The sequence below is a fragment of the Hydra vulgaris genome, chromosome 08 (genome assembly GCF_038396675.1).
Source record: "Hydra vulgaris chromosome 08, alternate assembly HydraT2T_AEP".
NCBI classification, from domain to species: Eukaryota; Metazoa; Cnidaria; class Hydrozoa; order Anthoathecata; family Hydridae; genus Hydra; species Hydra vulgaris.
This window is the reverse complement of record NC_088927.1, coordinates 56,157,501-56,172,500: the sequence shown is the minus strand read 5'-3', so window position 1 is coordinate 56,172,500 and position 15,000 is coordinate 56,157,501. Positions and strand designations below refer to the sequence as shown.

General features: G+C 26.6%; 1 protein-coding gene across 1 annotated transcript in view; it reads right to left on the bottom strand.

Annotated features, from left to right (window-relative positions):
* Window positions 1-553: 553 nt before the first annotated feature.
* LOC136083470 (uncharacterized) overlaps window positions 554-15,000 on the bottom strand; it is a 25,304-nt gene continuing 10,857 nt past the window's right edge. The window contains exon 3 of the mRNA XM_065802871.1: window positions 554-2,346. Within this exon, the coding sequence (XP_065658943.1) occupies window positions 554-2,346 (1,793 nt within the window). The remainder of the gene's footprint in view (window positions 2,347-15,000) is intronic.

Genomic DNA, 15,000 nt, shown 5'->3' with positions numbered 1-15,000 from the left:
ATTATTATTAAAATTAAATGAAACTTATTGTTCCATTTAATAAAAAGGGGGTACTAGTCAGACCAAGTACTACTCTCAGAAACCTATAAGCATTTAATTCTGAGTCCTGGTCTGCTTCATCTTAAATAGTCTTTATGCTCACTAGAAATTTCTACATTTAAGAAACCTTGTTTAATATCCGCTGATAGTGCAATATGATTTAATCGAAACCGCAGTAGCACATCAAATATTTTGGATTATAGATTTGGCCCTGATTAAAGACAATCATTCAAGGACAAACCATTGTTAGAACAGGAAGCATCAAACGCTGTTCTTATCTTGGTTGTTTCATTATCTTTTCTTACAACTGGCCTGTGTGCTAGGTAGTGTGTTTATCCTGATTCCTTAGCGATTTCATTGTCAGGAACTCTTTCTAAATAAAGTAAATACACGAAGTAAATAAAATTTCAATAATTTTATTTACTTCGTGTTCTCCAAAAAGGGCGTCATAATCACTTAACAAATTCTTATCACCCAATTGCCTCTTTAATCTATTTAGCCTAATCTCACAAGTTTAATAGTTATCTGGTAAACAATCATGATCTAGCTTAAAAGAAAGCTTAGTTACATATCTCTCACTGTTGTACAAAATTCTTTCTAAAATTTTAGAAAAAACAGAGAGGATAGAAATTGGACGATAGTGTTTAACATTAGTTTTTTCTCCTTCTTTAAATATAGGAATAATTTTTGCTATTTTTAAATCATCAGGAAAAACTCCCTGAATAATAGAGCATTTAAAAATTTGGAAAAGTATGTCTTTTAAAACGTAAAAACAGTTTATAATAACGTGTTCATTGACATCATCTGGACCAACTGCTTTATTTGAATTTAATAATTTATAAGCACTTTCAAACTCTTCAAAAGACAAATCAAAAAAATTTAGATACGAGTTTAGAGGGTCATATGTTTCCTTAAATGATTTTTTAGGGTTTGGAATTATTTCGGCTAGGTTTTGTCCTACAGATACAAAATATTTATTAAGTTCGGAAGCAATTGTTTTTTGATCAAGAATAAAAATATCATCTACTTTAATAACTGAGGGCAAAGATTGCGATCTTTCTTTAGTGTTACCCTTAATTTCGTTTATTAGTTGCCAAGTGCGTTTAGAGTTTAATTTGTATTTTTCAAGTAAATTAGTGTAATATATTAATTTTGAATTTTTCCTTAGGCGTTCAAATAGTCTTACGTAATTTTTATAATTGGTCTTACTCTCAGTTGTTTTCAATTTTAAATATTTGATATAAAGTTTTTGTTTAATTTTAGATGATTTTAGAATACCTTTAGTAATCCATGGCGCTTTAATTTTTTTATGTTTGTAATTTATTTCTACTTTGGGAAAATTGATGTCATAAATTTCATAAAAAATTTTAAAAAAAGATTTGTATATTAAATTAATGTCTTCAGAAAAGTTAATAATGTCCCAATTAACTAAAGAAAGTTGATATTTAAAAGATTCTAGGTTTTTATTATGGAAAAGTCGTTTTTTAAATGATTTTTTTTCATTATATAAAATTTTCGCATAAATATCTATTGAAAAGAAAATAGGGAAACGATCAGATATGTCACTTTTAATAATGCCTTTTTTAAGCGAATTATTAAAAATATCATTGGTTATAATGTTATCAATTAAGGAAGTTGTTGTTTGAGTAATTCTTGTTGGTTTGTTTATTAGAGGAACTGCTCCATTTTCAAATAGGCCATTATAAAACCCATTAATGTTTTTTTTGACGTGATACTCAAACCAATTTAAATTCAGATCACCTAATATGTAAAGTAATTTCTTTTCGTGGTTGATTTTATTTACAATATCGTCATGTAAAAATGAACTAAATGTATTAATTTCGCCAGTAGGTGGGCGATAACAACAGCTAATTACAATATTTTTAGTTTTATTGCTTAATATTTCAATTGTTAAAACCTCTATATTGACGTCAGAAATACTCATGTCATGCCTAACAAAATACCGCAGGTTTTCTTTTACATAAATAATTAAACCACCGCCGCGTTTCTTTGTTTTCCGCCCTAATGAAATTAAATTATAGCCATGTATTTTAAAATTATTATCTAAACTTGAGTCAGCAGAAGTACACCAGGTTTCAGTTAGGCAAATTACACTAAAAATAGTTAGATTTTCCTCAAAACTATTGCAAAGATTTTCAAAATTTTTTTTTAAACTTCTTATATTTATATGAATTGCATTAAATTTATCACGCTCAAGAAATTCTTTTATTTCAAAAGTATAAAAATAGCTGTAGTTGCTTTGTAAAGCATCTGTTTCACTAAAATAACTTTGATCCGGATCGGACTCTTTGTTAAGTATAAAATCATTAAATTTAAAAATGTCAAAATTTTGAGCGACTTGATAATATAATATTCTGAATACTGCACACTAACTCTCTAAAAATTACTTAGCCTTTGCTGTCTGTAGTAAAATGCTGTTAAAGACACCTAAAAGAGTTGCACTAGTTTGAGTTTGCTTCTTATTGTAAATAGAAATGTGGTGTTTCCATTGCATTGAAAACATGAATAGTTAAAATGACGAAATTTGAGATATGACCTAATTTTAAACTAGTGGATCGTCTCTTTTGCTGTTTTAAAATTTCAATTCTGGAATCTAAGTTCGTCACCTTTAAAAAGTGAGAAGGCCTATGTTTTTCTAAACAATATACACATGACAAAGTTTTTTGTCCTGGTGTTCTTTTATTTTGTGCATGAAAATCTGATGTTATGAAGTTATTTTGTTTCTATACGTGATTCCGATAAAAATCTGGCAGTTCTAACTTAGGTAAAGTACACTTATTTTGATTTAAACTTTTAACGGAATCTTTATTAAGTTCATTTATTTTTATCCTTTCCAATTTTAGTGTCACTCCAGTCATAAACGCATGATAAAATTCAACTACTCTTGCACTCTCGCAAACGTCATTTTTAATTTTCTCTTGATCTAAATTATGTAATATTTCCTCATCAATATTGTCTAATCTCCTGTAACTCTCGCTTAAATTATTTTTTAAACCTACTAATTTGGCATGGTTAAACATCTCACTTTCTAATTCCTCTCTTATTTTGCTCTATAAATTTCCAGAAGAAGAGCGTTACGAGAAATTGAATTTTCCTCGTAACGCTCTTCTTCTTGCTGTTTTCCTTCCTAAAGCGGCTGCCGTTTTTAAATAAATATGTTTAAAAAAAATAATCGAATTTTTGTCACAGTTAACACCTTCAACAGTTAAATTCTAATTCTAGAAAAACTTCCGGAACAAAATCCGAAATAAGAAACTCAACTTACTTCAACGTTTAATTAATCAAACTTTTTTTAACTCTTACTTCTCTCTTTAATCTTTTGATTCGGTATCTCTTCATAGTTTTTCATCGGCGCCATGTAAAATCTTGAGAATTGAAAACTGTTCCTTCGGAGAATGAGTTTAAATGAGTTTAAACTAGTACAAAATACAAGAGTGTCTATGCTGCTGCACCAACAGAATATGTAATAAAAAAGGGGTCTGTGGAGAGCATGCACCAATAAATTATCTATTAACAATAAAAACAATAATTAGGTTTAAAATGCCACATTTAACAACACCCACTTACAATAATTAAATAACAAATATCACTTTCAACATGCTCCTTTACAATTATTAAATTATTACTGTCATTTTTAACATAGGTATTGGTTGCTAAGATATTATACTTAGTATTAAATCTAAAACGTATATAAAGATATTAAAATACATGAGACCAAATAAAGAAAACATTCAGTAAAAAACTTTTTATTCGTATTTTAAAATGTAATTACAGCAAATGTAAACAAATCTTTTTTAGTTCCCTTTTAATAAAATAACAAATCTATTAAATAGGCGCATTTGCTTTTCATACCAGAGAAAAATGCAAACCCTTTTTAAAGTCGGTATAACAGAGCTTAATCTGTCATTAAAAAAATTTTTTTTTTGCAAGCTTTTTTAAAAAGAAAAAGTATAATTCAATCTAAAGATGTTATTTCATTAACAGTCATAATTGAAATTTGATTATGATTTCAAATATGACTGTTATGTCTTAAAATTTCCTAAGCTTTTTTATAAAACTTGGCTCTTTACATAAGTAACTTCTGGCAGAAGACAAAAAATTTTTAATAGTTTTTAAAAACGCCGTTTTTAAAACACTTTGTGGCGTTGCTCAAAAGTCGCATTTATGAATGGTTAATTACTGGGCAAAATTTGACACTCTACGAACAGTATGATGTGTTTTGGCGAGAAGCCTTAAATTACCCCAAAGTTGACAAATACACTATTCTCTCATTATTTAACTAAAATTTGTTAAATAGAAAGCTAAATTATCATAGACTTCTATATTATTAAAATAATTAAGAAATAAGGATTTAAAATTAAGAGTAAGAAAACTTTTGTTTTGTTATTCGTTTATTTATGCTCTGATTCTGGTACTTAGATTTAGGCATAGCCCCTCTTAATTTCAGAATAGAGAAAATAAATTGGAACAGTTTGTTACAATCGCACACTTTCTTTGAGACCTACGTAACCAGTTTTACTGTATTTTACGCAGATTTTGTGTGGCATGAGGACTTTGTAAACGTCCAGTCTATTGATATTGCATCTTCCATCGTACTTTTAAATCTTATGTAGTAACATCATATAGTATTCGTGGTGAAGTTACTTTGCTGAGCAACAAGTTAATAGGTTGATGTATTCATTTGCTATAAAGTTAAATTTTTAATAAAGAATTTCCTACTTTCAAAGTGTCCTTCTGCCTCAATTGGTTCTCTTTTTTTAATGACTCTTCGAATGCCAAAAAAAATATTTTTGTGCATCTTGTCAGTAAGTATTTAAAGCAAAATGTTATCTAGAGCTGTAAAGTTAGCACTTCAAGAAATCACAAGACAAATAAAGTTTCTGCAAGGTAATCTAAGTACTAGGATGACTGAATTAAATGATACGGTTCCTGCGCTTTACCTTTATTTGAATGATGGATTTTGATGCGGAACCAAGATAGCACACATATATAATAAAGAATTCAATTATGTTACTTAAGTTGTCTGATAATTCCGTGAATCAAATATAGTCTTAAAAGCCTGTTGGTTGTTGTCAACCAGCGAAACATCTTTAGGCTGCTTGGGTTGCGTTTTGTTAGACCAAGAAGTCATATGCTGGAGCTAAAAGCAAAATCAATATTCATCAGATACCTTTGATTTTTACTCCAATTCAATAAAACAAGTGATGGTAAGATGCAGTTAAATACCAAAAAAATAGCGCGCAATTTTTTTGAGTGTGCTAATTATGTGAAGGAGGTCTCTAATCTTGCGTTAACTCTATTGCATTGCCACTTTCATATACTCATGGCTGATGTAACTTAAAACTGGCAGCTTGTAAAATGGATGCACAAAATAATAGAAATGCTGTTTAAATGTAAACATTATAAAAAATGTATATGTTGTATTCATATAGAAAACAAAAAATGCAGATAGTTATGTACTTTGAGTGAATGGTATATTAATTTATTATAGCATTAATAGCAAAGCAATCCTGGCCTTGGTATTGCCTCCCTCAGGAACTCTTTGATGAAAGTTGTCATTGCAGTCCTCGAATTTTGAGCATTCGGGTCTATACTGGGTCTTTGCAGCTAGCTTTTTTATAAAAAGGGCTTCAGATTCAAATTTTAATTTGACGCTCTCTGGATATTCTTACAAGCCAGCAAGTTCATTTTCTGATCTACTCTACGACAATGCTTTGGTAGAACAATATCAACAATACAACTTTATAGAGTTTTCTCCAACAATGGAAATGTCAAGTTAACCAGCTTGGGATTTTTTGTCTTTTCTACTCGAATAATCCTATTTGAATATTCCGTTTGAACCGCGGTCTTTGTCGTTGCATCAACGTGAGAAATAAAAAATACCATAAATCAATTGACTACAATTCTTTATAAATTAACTAAATTTCTTCTGGAACTGAAACAGTTATCAGCTGATAATTTTTGAAACAAATTGCCACTGCACACCTTTCCGTTTATATTGAACTCTTCATAGAGGTTGTTCATGACGTCTGTTTCTCAGCTCGGGCATCTTTTAAATCCTTGACATTTGATTCCTTGAAACCGTTTTTAAGAATAAAAAGTTTAACTAAAAGTTGAACTAAAAGGACCGTTAAACGAAAACATTTTAATACTGAAAGTGAAAAGTAACGAGAATAAGCATTGTTTTAAATAAAGAATTTAAAAAGTACTCCATAGTTCATAATATATGCAAAATATGAACAATGCAAAAACATTGCATTATTCATAATATCTCACATTGAATCTATATAATATTGCTGAACTTGATAGTAGTAGTAGTTGTAGTAGTAGTAGTAGTAGTAGTAGTAGTAGTAGTAGTAGTAGTAGTAGTAGTAGTAGTAGTAGTAGTAGTAGTAGTAGTAGTAGAAGTAGTGCCCTTTAAAGCGTGTTTGACACAAAACTCTTTGCAGCCGTTGCAAGCAAGGTAACGGCGAAAAAGAGTAGCAGCACTTTGTTTTATAAAAAACTGTGAAAGATAGTGTATGCAAATATCTAACGTAGGTTAGGGGTAATTCCATTCCCGGGGTAATTCCACCTCCTAAAAAGATATGAAATAATACAAATAAACTAAAAAAATTGAACCACCTTTAATTTATGTTTTTGATTTCAACATCCTGAATTGCACAAAATGTATGCTTCCTGTACCCATACAGCTTTAAAATTAGTTTACAAAACTATTTTTGGAAATCCAAAAGTATCTTTAATGTAAGTACTGTATATATACTTAAAAATATATTTTTAAGAATATTTTTATTGATTTTATTTCATCATTTATTTTTTTAAAGTATAACTTATATTTTTATATCGTTTTGCGAGTGTATTTAAGCTCAACTAAACTTTAAATTTATATAAACATTTTATAAATTAAATGGTACATTTAGAAAATTCCACATGAATTGCTCCTAATAAACTAATGAATGATTTAAATAAACATGTTTTTTAAATTATTCATTGCATTGCATTCGACAGCTTACTTCACTAAAAATAATTTTTCTGTCATTTTAACTGAGCATTGCTCACATGAAATGTAACCTCCGTGACATTTAATGTTATTGACAAAATATATATGTATTATAACGACGGGGGAAGGGAGCCAAAGAAGCCATGGCCCCACAAAATTTAGGTCAAAACGTTGCTCAGATCAACAATGGCTCAAAAAGATATAGGTTCTTGTCAGTGATAAATACGAACGTTGATATTGTCATTAGTCTATCTTTACAAAAAGTATCCGAGCGATTTACTCCTGCACAGGATAAGCGCTGGAGTGAGTTTGGAACATTTATTATAAATGACCTTAATTAAATTTTTCATCAAACTTTTGCAATTTTTTCAGTATTTAAAGAAAATTTTATCTTTAAAATTGGAGATATGAAAAAGTTTTCTTTTCAAACCCCCAAAACATTTGAGTTCAAGATAACTATTTTACATTTGGGCCCCACAGTTTTATTGCATGCTGTGGCACATAAATAATCTATGTCACTGATAAATAATTATTTTAAACCAAATAAACTTTAAATTATGTAAAAAATATCTGTTTTGTATTATATATTTCAGATTTCATTTTAAAATGTATTTTAAAATTTTAAAAAATTTTAAACCGTTTTTAACATAGCATTGTAAATTAACATAATATAATTTGCCTCAGTTGTATTATTTAAATCTTCATATTCAACTTTAAAAACTTTTTATATACCTTATATAAATAAACTTCAAATTTAAATTAAGTAAATTCACTTAATTTAAATTTGAAGTTTATAAACATAAGGTATATTAAAAGTTTTTAAAGTTGAATATGAAGATTTAAACAATACAACTGAGGCAAACTACATTATGTTAAGTTACATTGCTATGAAAGAAATGTGTAAAAAAAAATTGCCTTTCTTATAACTACTTTAAATGTTATATTATTTTATTTCCTAATAATAAGCCTCACAGGTATAAAAACCTGTATAAAATAATGTAAAATTTTTACCAGAAACTCCTATAAATAAAACCTATAAACACAAAGAAATTAAAATAAAATAAACTAAAAATGTTTTTCATTTTTATTTTCAATTCTTAACAATTTTTTGATTCTTTTATATTCACTTCTTCGCGTGATCTTTTAACCTTTTATAACCACTATACAATCTTTCTTAATGCTTTAACAACCACTTCTTTACGTGATACAATCTTTTTTAATGCTTTATAAACTACTTCTTCACGTGGTACAATCGTTCTTAATTACTTTATAACCACTCTTTAACGTGATACAATCTTTCTATCTCTCGTACAGCTAACCTTACCACTTTCTAGCACAACCTAATTAAACAACAGTCTAAAAGTTGCATATCAACTTTTAATTCCATAAAAAATAAGACTAAACTGTAATATTGCATGATGTAAATATTATAACATTCTTAATTATCCAAAACATTTTAAAGATTTTCTCTTATTTTTCGCAATGTTATTACCTCACTCAACTGATTTTTGTGCGATTGTTTTTACTTGTGCGATTGTTTGGCGTCAGAGCAACTTATTGTATTGGAGTAAACATTTTTGCTTTAGCGTAGTTTTTGCATGGGTTTACAAAAGCATGCAAAAATTTACTAAAAATGAATGCAGTTTTAATTACTTTAAAAGAAATCAAGCTTAAATATTATGTTTGTTTTCTTCTAGTCTGTTTTTTTTTTAAATTTCATACTTTTCCTGAAGTGACGTAATACTTGTTTGCATATGTTGCACAAACACTTTTTTAAAATTGATTTATTTTTTTGGTAAAACATTTATAATTTAATAAAATATACAGAATTATTATGTTTATTCGAGTTTTCGTATTTTACTGAGCGTTTAAAATTACCCATTTAAATGATATTTTATTAACTTAGTGTAAAATACTTTAAAAAAATTTTATTGTAAAATACTTTTTATTTATATATTTAATAATAAAGGATTTTAAATCGAAATATCAAAAAAAAAATTTTTGGTTTCGTTTATTTTAACTTCTTCCAGTTTATACGGTTTTTTATTTTTTATATTGTATATTTTATTGTAAAATAATTTTTATTTATATATTTAATAATAAAGGATTTTAAATCGAAATATCAAAAAAAAAATTTTTGGTTTCGTTTATTTTAACTTCTTCCAGTTTATACGGTTTTTTATTAGCAAATTGTTTAAACGAACTAATTAAGAGAAAAGTTCACAATTTCCTATCAATGGATTACATGCGTTTGATTATTGCCTATTAATCAAACGCCTATTGCAACTGCGTGAAAAATTGTTTTACAAGAATAAAATTTGAATAAATATAACAAGCAATTATGGTATATCTAAATATTTATTGTTATTATTTCAGAAGTTTTACAACTTAAAAGTTTGTAAATAAAAGCATTGGCGGGGCAAGTAGAAGACATTTTTTTGTCTTATCACTAAGCTTCAATCGTACGTATTTACAATAACCTTACAATATATTTATACTTTACAAATTATTTATTGAAAGTTATCTAAAATAAAGTCTAAAATAAATAACAATTAGTTAACGAAATACTTCAAGAACAATATTCTAGTTAAGATTAATAATCGAGTAAACAAGAAAAATTAAATAAAAAAAAAGAAGAGAAAAGCAAAAAACTAATTAATTAAATAGTACGTATTTACAAGAGCCTTTTTATATACGTATACTTATTTATTGAAAAAAAAAATATATATATATATATATACATTTATATATATATATATATATATATATATATATATATATATATATATATATATATATATATATATATATATATATATATATATAACTATATATATATATATATATATATATATATATATATATATATATATATATATATATATATATATATATATATATATATATATATATATATATAAGTTTAATTTAAATATTTAAATCAAGAATAAAAACTCAAAAATGAAAGAGTACTTAATTTACAAAAACAGTAATGTTTATATATACATATACATATACATATATATATATATATATATATATATATATATATATGTATATATATATATATATATATATATATATATATATATATATATATATATATATATATAGATATATATATATAGATATATATATATATATATATTTAAAACCAGTTTGAATAAAAGTAAAATAAATAAAACTCAATTATAGTTAAAAAAATAATAATAATAAAAATAGAATAGTGTTCACGAACTCAGATTAGATTTCAACAATAACTTTTAAGATTAGAGAAAACATCATAGCCGAAATAACTAAAAAAGTTGATTCATTCTGAGACATATTTTATAATTGAATTTTAGTTTAAAAGAAGCTCTTAAAAACGAATATGTTAAAATTTATAAATAGTAACACTTGTTTCGATTTATTTTTAAACCGTTGTATATTAATATTTTTAGTATTCTAACAATAAATCAAAGAAAATCCTTTTAAGGATTTATTGTTTAGAAAAGGTTTTGCCCTTTGCATCATAACAATATTTTTTAATATTTTTTTCTTACCGCTTTTTATATGATCACTCCAACGTAAATGTTTATGTAATATTACGCCCAAGAAGTTTACTTAAGTTTCTCTCTAAATGTTAGCGTTTTTGATTAATAGCTTTGGCAGTTTAATGGGAACATTTTCTTTATGGAATAAAATAAATTTGGATTTATACATATTTAGTGACTAGTTTATTTGTTATAAAACACTCATTAACCGTGCCTAACTCTTCGTTAGCTGTTTCAGAAAGTATTTTAGTATCTCTGTGGGAATAAAAAAGATTGGAGTCATCTGCAAAAAGAATACAATTTAAGTATGAAAAGAAATCTGTCGCTAAACTTGAATCATTTATATAAACTAGGAATAATAAGGATCCTAAAATAGAGTCTATTCATATTTTTATTATTTAGTATGTTATGGTTTATAGATCATATATTATGTTTTACAGATCATATAGATCATATATTATGGTTTACAGATCATATATTATGATTTACAGATCAATGAAAACTCCAAATGAAAAGAAGTTAGTAGTTTATACATTTGTTATTAGATTGACTATTTCAATCACCACATGTTCAACGGAATATGTTTTTTTTAATCAAACTGTTTAAAACTCAATGTGTCGTTTTCTGATAAATGTTTAAATGTTGTACATTATCCTTTCAATCAATTTTGAAAAACACGGTTATATAGATCTAGGTTTAAAATTAGAATTAAGAGTCATCGTCTTAAAAACCGATATAGTTCAATTTGTAATTTTTCCAGAACAAACCTGTTTTAAAAGAATGATGTGAGACAAAATAGGCTCAATTATATTAAAAACAGATTTCACAATAATAATGTTAATTTTATCATATCAGCACTTCTGTTAGCTTTGAGATTATAAGTGGCGGTTCCTAATTCAAATAATTTAATATTAAGTTCATTCATAACTTTATTTTGACTTTTTAAGACTCAAATGAAGTTAAATTTATAGGATTTTTTGATGCCAAACTTGGACCAGCATTAATGAAAAAACTGTTTATTTTTTCAGCAGTTATTCATTAATCATAATTATTTTTTCAAGCAATTATTATCTTTTTAACAGACTACTTCTATAGAAATTATTTTTTATCAATTACCTATTTAATTACATTTTTAAGTTCTTTTGGTTTTTCCGCTTGCTTTGTCTAATAGCTTTGCATAGTAAAGCTTTTTAGAGTTTCATTTTGTTTTTATTGGTTTCTATTATTATATAGTTTTTGTTTCCTTGTTGAGGATTTAGTAACCCATTAGACATCAATGGAGTCATTACTGTTTTATATTCACAGTCATTTTTTTTTCAGGAAACGCTGTTTCATATTGCTTACAGAACTGACTTAGAAATATATCATATGAGTTGTTAGCATCATTTGATTGCAATACCAGATTCCAATCAACATTGTTTCTTAAAAGATTTTGAAACTGTTTCACAAAGTTTTCATTGATCTGTCACCTAAACACGGTTTTTTTAAAAAGAATGCTGTTATTTGTTTCATTAGTAACAAAGAAAGTTGGGAAATGATGTGATAAGTAAGTATTGATTATATCTCTGTTAAGACAGTTATTATGAACGTTATTAGCTATTATTTTATCAAGATCTGAAGAAGAGTTGTTCGTCACTCTTGTTGGCATTCCTATTGTTGGAATTAAGTTATTTTGAAGAAGAGTGTTTATAAAGTTTTTTACACTATTATTTGAAACATGTTTTTTTACGCTGATGTTTAGATCCCCAACCAAATAGACATGACTTTGCATTTTATTGATAGTTGTTATGAATGAATTAAGATGAGTTTCAAATTTATTTAAATTACCTGATTGTGGTCTATATGTTGCGATTATAATTATGTTTTTGTGCTTTTATTTACAAATTCAATACATAATGACTCACAATCTATTTCATTCACACAAAGACCGTTACGTAAACTATAAATAATTGAGCAGTGGATAAAAATACTTACGCCCCAAATAAAATTAAGTGGTTGGTGAACTAATTTGTAACTAATTAGTTCAAATTGCGCATTTGTTTTTGCACACTTACAGAAAGTTTTCGTAAGACAAATAATTTAAAGTCATGTTTTAGTTCACTCAACAAAAACTTTAAGTTTTCAAAAAATTTTTTAAACTTCAAATAATAATGAATAAAATTGAAAAGAACAGTTACCTTTTTATGAAAATATTAAGATTTGAAAACTGTATCGTATTGATTTTCAAATATTTGTTGATTAAAGTTATCGAAATCGTTTTCGTGCCTGAGAATGATATTTTTATCAAAAAATTTAAATGCTATGCTTTTCTCCATTTTTTTTTGTTTAATTGTTTTTATTAAAGCAAAATAAAATAAAATGTATAAAAATTAAAAAAGGCATTTGTATAAACAAAAAATTGAAAATAAAACAATAAAACTTTACTCTTGCCTTCTAAGCAAGGTGTCTTTGATACCCATTTGCGAACATTAAGCTTATCATGCGATATATATGCAAAATTTCCCAGCCGCCTTTTAATTTTCATTCTTTCTCTTAAGTCTTTTCTTGTTACGTTAGTCTCATAGCAAAAATCTTCATTAATGAAAATACTTTAACCTTTAATTTAAAAAAGGGTTTTAAAGATTCTAGTTTAATTTTGTCATCTAAAGGCTTTCTTATCATCATACGTGGCAATTTTGCTTTTGTTCAATTTTAATATTTTTAAACTCTAAAGTCTATTCAATTTGTTATCTTTTTGGCAGATAATTCAGTTATCTTTCAACACTCCATTATAACATTAGCTGTTGTCTTTAGTTAGTAAGGTAAAAATGCACATAAGTAAAACGTGCATATAAAACAGTTTTGCTACTTTTTAATTGCTAATTCTCAAGAGCTGGATGAGGATCTTGAAAATTTTGAGATTATCTAAGTGATTTAAAGTTGTACTAATTTGGAATAGTTTAGTATTGTGGCATATATTGTGGATTAAACTTGAAATGCAATTGCTAACATTTTAATTGACACATGCTTTTTCCCACATTAACCATGGAGCGGCGTACTAGGTCAAGTGATTTGTCAAAGCTTTCAATTGGTAAACTTTGAGCCAGATCGGTTTTAAATTTAGCGTCTTCTCATGCTTCAGTAAATAATAGTTTGTCCTGTTGACTTGCAAAAATAAATTTTTATGTTTTCGCTTCTTATCAATTTATTTTGGAACTATATATGTCCTTCTTTTACAATTTGGTGTAGCTGTAATTGCGTTTCTTGTTTCAGAGAAACATTGTTGCGGTGGCGGTAATAAGGGCCAAGAAATTTTTATAAATAGTATTACATTCAGCTTCTTCATTTTAATATTATGTTTTCTTCCTCGATGTCACAACTTTTTATGCTAAACGACGAAGGTTATATATTTGCTGATAAAATTCTAATTTTTAATCAACTTTTCATAGAACCGGTATACAAATTTACCACTTCCACTTTTTGTTCCTAAATTGATAGCTTTTGAAAAGTTTTTTTTGTGTATGTTTGACTTTTTCAACATTTCCAGACCTTCTTTTTGTAATAAACTCAGACTGTTTTGATAAAGTTTTTAATATTCTTTATCGTCTGTATCACCTCTTGTTTTGCACTCGACAGACCCAATCAACAATGTTTCATCATCTTTACAATATAATTTTGCCATATCATCCCTTAAATATATATACATTAATGGCTTGTCGCAATTATAATTTATTTCGTTGTAACTCATTTTCAATTTAGAAATAGCATCAATCAAATATTTTACCATTACATTACTCCATTTGAAAACTTTTTTTTATTTTTTTTTTTTTTTTTTTCAAAAGTCGCTATTATTTAATCTTTATATTTGAAATAGGAGACATTAAAAAAAATTAGTTATTTTTTCTTGTATGCGTGGTTAAACGACTTGAACTAAAAACAACAAAATGCTTAATAAATTTTGTAACAAAGTTCAGTCTAGCCGAAGGGTTATATGAAGAATTTTTATCCCGCTTTAACGGGATCCCGGTAGTCCATAGGCGAGATCCCAGTGGGTACTAGAACGTTTTGCAAACATTTTTTAAAGGTCCCGCGAAAACGTTTTCTAAAGTGTTTTTTAAAAGTCCATATGAAGCCGTGACCGGACGTTTTCCTAAACACGGTTTTTGAACGTTTTTTAACCCTGATAGTTTAATAAATTTCTAAAAATTTAATTTCTGTTTACTTATAATATAACCATACAAACAAAAGCATTTATAAATAAACATACAAAAACGTAATAAAATAAGTATGTTAATCTGTCAAGAGCTCTCTTTAAATGATCTTCAATTTATCGAAAAAATCGAACTTCGTTGTATGTGACACCAGTGTTTCTAAAAACAGAAATAACATAGAAATCATTAATGGATTCCGACTAGCAACATATACAGG